This window comes from Cyprinodon variegatus, unplaced genomic scaffold (assembly GCF_000732505.1).
Source record: "Cyprinodon variegatus isolate N-32 unplaced genomic scaffold, C_variegatus-1.0 Scaffold393, whole genome shotgun sequence".
Taxonomy (NCBI): Eukaryota; Metazoa; Chordata; class Actinopteri; order Cyprinodontiformes; family Cyprinodontidae; genus Cyprinodon; species Cyprinodon variegatus.
The window spans coordinates 201,464-206,900 of NW_015150846.1; the positions used below are offsets into that span (position 1 = coordinate 201,464).

Below are 5,437 nucleotides of genomic sequence, written 5' to 3' on the forward strand. Positions count from 1 at the left end.
GGAAGAAACCTCCAGCAGAACCAGGCTCAGTGTGAGCGGCCAACTGCATATGCCGACTGGAGTTCAAGGAGACGGAAGCAGACAAAAAGAAAGAAGCAGAGATACAGACATCAACTGTAAAAGATGGCCCTGTCCAGGAAACACACAGCCAGGCAGACAAGCTCCGAGCCATCTCCCATGTCAGAGGATGAGGAGAGCACATCCAGCCAGTCAAAGTCAGAGAAACAGGACTACACTGAAAAAAGATCTCCAACATCTATAAAGAAAGGTGTTGATGGCAGCAGCACAGGTGATATTTCTGTTTTTGTCATGGCCAAACATTTTGGGCCCTTTTGTCTGTCCGAATCCCTCTAATCATTGCTGCACCATGTTTATCGATGTAAGCAGACTTGTTTCAGCTTGTTAGATCAGATGTGACTGGCACAATGCTGCAATGTATGTTTATTGTGCTCTATGGTATCACTGAAATAGGCGGGTCAACCCGGATCTAATATTCCCACTGTTTACTGACCAGAGCAGCCAAGTCGTTTGACCTGGTTCCATGAAGGTCAGCGAGCTGTTCCCACTCCCACTAAAAGCAGATTGTTCCCAGGTTTTAAAAGGATTTTCAGCCAGTGGGAAAGGGGTATAATAATACATTTAGTCCGAATTCATTCAATTTAGCTATTAGGTAGGACCACAGATTAAAAAAATATATGCAACAGATAATATTAATATATGTTTTTTGACCAAAATCTTTCAAAATGATCCAATTTTTAAGAACAAAAATAAAGAAATGGGAAACATTAAACATTTTTGTTTGATCTTTTGCACAAAATGCAGTGATATCTAAAACGTTATTTATTTAAGATAATCACACTGTGGGACTCTAATACAGACCCTAACACAAACAGAAGTGAATTCAACAAGGGACATTTTTTTCTCTCTAAAATACAGGGAACTAATTCTCCTGTGTATATTGTCAGATAATTGCTAATTATACGGATGCACCAAACACAGTACGGCACCGGGTTGGGTACCCGAGTGTATCTACGGGTATTATTTCATGGGTGCGGGCACAGGTATAAATGAACAGAGTTACAGCATGAATGAAACTTATTTATATTTTCTCATTAATTAACTCTAATCTCATTTTAAAAAATAAATTGTTTCAAGAATATCCAGATAACTAGCCTGGGTGCCAGTCAGAACTTAGTCCCGCCCACAAGGTTTGAGTTCGGGGAAGTTCGGTCTGGCTCTGCTCCATAGTAGCGCGAGTATTAAAGCCCACTGTCAGGCGATCCAATCAAATTGTCAGGGCGGACTTTATACGATGATGGACAGATGATCAACAGTAACGTAATCAACCACGTGACCAAAGCGCGCTAGGGTGACAACAATAATGGCTGCCGCTGGAGAGTTTGGGTGAGTAGATTCTGCTATTAGGTCTGTTCTAGAAGATATCGACAGCAAATTAATTTTAAAAGAGGAACAGAGAAACGCGAAACTGCACGCTTTGATTTTTGTGGACAACAACTATGCCTCGCTTAACATACGTCACGCACTCCGTTGCTCTTATTGGTTGTAGGTCTATCCAATTGAGTGCAGAGGCATTTTTTTTTCCTGGTTCGTTTGAAACACGCCCCATAATCACAGCTCTATGGAGCAGTATCAGACTCATATTCTGACTAGAATTGAGTCGGACTACGTCAGGCTACCAGATAACAGTATTTTTTTAAGAAACAAGGCAAACCTTTTTAATTCGGCCAATTTACGGCTGTTAATCTGTGAGTGCAGCGTGCACTGGATGTGAGTGCGAAGCAATGTTATTTAGTGCCCCTGTTATTATAAAGGGTTGTGTGTACACTTTGTTTTCACAGGTCGGGTCACACTTCTTATTTACGGGTCTGTGCGGTCCCAGCCGGGATTTAAATAGGGATAATTGCGGGTAATGCGTCGAGCCTCAGCAGTGAACTATACGGGTGCGAGCGGATAGTTTTGAAAACTTAGACCCATGCAGGACTCTGGCACTAAGCAAGGTCTTAATGAATAAATAGTTTTCCAGGTTTCAATGGGAATAAAAATCACAACTAGTTCTGTTATTTATTAATCCCATTAAAAAAAAAAGGAGAAGAACTGCATTTAATGCAATAAAGAACGAAAGGGAATAGAAATGCCAAGATTATCCCCATTTATGCATTAATTTAATAAATATATATATATATATATATATATATATATAATGACCAATGCAAAAAAAGTAATAATTTGATCAAATGGTCACCAATCAAATGGTGCATCTGCAACTTTCTGCATCCAATCATTGCTTTTGAGATGTTAATCATTAAAATACACATGATGAGATGAATAATGTGGACTAAATATGTTGATCCTGTGGTCGGGATTAGTGTAGTTTAAATTTATTGGTGAGGTGATTGTATGCAAAGAAAAAAGGGGGCGAAGCTCTGCAACAGAACAGAAGATTTAACATGGTCAAAACTAACATTACATATCATTCCTGAAGCTTTATTGAGTTATGTAATTATCTCATCAGGTCAAGCCTGTAATAGCAGGGTAAAACTCTGTCACAGTTTCCTTTTTTAAACACAGGATAGCTCTCACTCAGCTGGGAGTGTAGACTTGATGTGGTGGGCAAGTATACGGTTTTATACTCCAGTTTAGGCTTTCAAAGCTCTTAACTAATTAAGATACTTTTATTGCCAAGCACTGCAAGCGAATGCTTAAGTATGAGCCCAACAAACTGAGCCAAAAGAGGCCCTTTGGTATAAGGGCACCAGAAGATGGGGTTCAATGCTTGCCAACATTACTGCAAAAAGAAACCTGGAGAGTGACTGAGATAGCTTTCACTCATTTCTTCAGCGTTGCAATGAAGGAAACAAAAAAGTGTCAATTCATCAATGCCCAGAAAGATGTGCAGAGATGAATTCAAAACATAATTTACAATGTGACCAGATAAAACTATGCAAATTGTAATTAGACCATCTCAATATGTGTTAACCATTATCAAGATGTTACTGGCTTGTATCTTTCTAGAGCGGAGGTCTTCAACAGGGGGTCCGCTACCCGTATGGGGTCCATGGAGGTGCTGCATGGGGGTTGCGAAAGTTTTGTTTAATTAGACTTTTTAATTTTTCTATTCCCCCCTATAATTTTTTCCACTAATTGAAATGTCTTTAAATACACATGAACATGAATTCAACACACTGTAGTGAATGGATAAATGGAGGCAGAAGATGTCTTTTAGCCATAGATGCACACATTCAGCGACACACAAGAGCTCTTTCAAGCTGGGCACCATTTTATTCACAACACCTGTCCCATCAACGAGGAATCAAAATCAGAAATATTCCCAGGGAGAAATAACTTTCGTTGCATGAGTCTATCTGTAATAGAGTGACCATAGGACTAGTTGGATATAACCCATTTTCACAATATATATACAGAGGTGTCAAGTAACGAAGTACAAATACTTTGTTACTGTACTTAAGTACACTTTCTAGGTATCTATACTTTACTCCATTACTTATTTTTCTTCCTACTTCTGACTTCTACTCATTACATTTTCACACAAGTATCTGTACTTTCTATTCCTTACATTTTTTAAAACAAATGTTACTCGTTACTCTTGGTTTCGGTTTAATGTTTTGGTTTTTATTTTTACGACTCTAGTGGCTTGTTTTTTTGAAAGTAGGTTGACAGGAACTCAGGTCGGCCACGTCGAGGACTAAGGCCTCCGTACATGGGTCGTGCACTTACCACTGCGCCACCTGCATGCCCCAGGTTTAATCTTTATAAATATTTATTTCATGTCATGTACGCCATCCAATGCAGATCATTGGCACCATCCACATCTGGTGAAAATTAGTGTAATTGGATGAGTCATAGAACACAAACACTCATTGGTCAGCTAAAGGAAATCATCAGAAGCAAGCAGGTGTTCTTCAATCTGGAAACGTTTTCTATGCCATGCTACAATGTCGGATTCAGAAAAAGATGTTGAAATGTCTGAAAGAGGGTATTGGTAGATGGAGACCAACAAGACTTCCCTCATCCTTGGCCCTATCTCAAAGAATTTTTAGAAATAGTGAGCTTCAATTCATATAGTGGCATCTGGCTGTTTTTTTTTTTTTGTTTGTTTTTTAAGGTTACTTTATACTTCAAGTAGTTTTTGGAGCACATACTTTTTCACTTTTAATTGAGTAAATAGGTCAAGTTGATACATCAACTTTTACCAGAGTGTTTTTAAACTGCAGTATCTATACTTCTACTTAAGTAATAAATGTGTGTACTTTTGACACCACTGTATAAATAATAGCGGGTCCCCCTCCATCTCGCCATCAGTGAGGGGGTCCTTGGCCTGGAAAACGTTGAAGACCCCTGATCTAGAGGTAAAAGGGGCATCCAGTTAGTTAGAAGAAAACACAGCATGTGCCACGCAGTTGGCTTTGCAGTTCATGCAACTGAACTGATCATCGCCCCGTTGGGATATTTTATCCTCTGTATCACAGAACATTTTCTGTTCAAATGGATTCCACCACTCCCATGTTATAGGTTGATTACAATAAGCCTGCAAAACAACATTGTGTGGGAATGAATCACTCTTCGAACTGAAACAAACTTACGACTCCTCGGAGTACTGCTGCGCCCCTCCGATGAAGCCATATCTGTCGGTTTGCCTCTCGCTGGTGAAGCCGTTGATCTCCGAGTCGGAACCCAGAGAGCTCTCGTCTTCTATGTGACTGCTGTTAAGCGTCCTGATGCTCCCCATGTCCACTGACGGGCGGCCATTCTCTATTTTGGCCATGGTGGCAGAGCTAGCTAGCTAGCCAGGGTTAGCTAACGTCAGCAACGAGCTTGTTGACAGCCCAAAACTCAGTCAAACTACATCGACGCCATGATTCCTAAATCCGAATAAAAGTTTTTTCCATCAGCCAGTCTGATTGCAAATTGTCCCAAATCCTCATTTAACGGACCGCATCCAATAGGTTTTCCGTTAGCCGTGGCGGTTGACTTGTATTAAATTCTTCATTAGCAAGCTAATTGTTAGTTAGCATTAACTGCTCGTACCAACACGATACTTAACTATTTTCGACCGTCCCTGCCTACGTCTCACCACCGTTACATCATATACAAGTATTTTCCCTGTGGTCTATGTAATTACACTTATTATGAGCTCAGATAATACTAGAATAATACGTTGTGCTGTCATCCCGAGTGTACAGCTGGACAGACTGCTTCGGTCGGGGAGCAGCCAAATCTAAAATCCTGGATAGATTTTTTCTTTTTTTTTTTCCCTACCGTAATGAGAAGGTTGCCCCTAGTGGCCGAATACAAGAATACAACAGTTTCTTTCTCAGTAGTGTGCCATAAAACTGTGCTTAAGAACAGCACAACTTCATATTTTTATATTTGGGTTTCTGAAAAGGAGGACACTTGA

The 5,437-nt window shown here is 40.0% G+C and overlaps 1 protein-coding gene across 1 annotated transcript in view; it reads right to left on the reverse strand.

The window, feature by feature from the left end:
- The window catches only part of tbc1d10a (TBC1 domain family member 10A), a 16,032-nt gene extending 10,769 nt beyond the window's left edge, over positions 1–5,263 (reverse strand). The window contains exon 1 of the mRNA XM_015387415.1: positions 4,623–5,263. Coding sequence (XP_015242901.1) covers positions 4,623–4,804 — 182 coding nt within the window. The 5' untranslated portion in view covers positions 4,805–5,263. The remainder of the gene's footprint in view (positions 1–4,622) is intronic.
- Between the last annotated feature and the right edge of the window lie 174 nt (positions 5,264–5,437).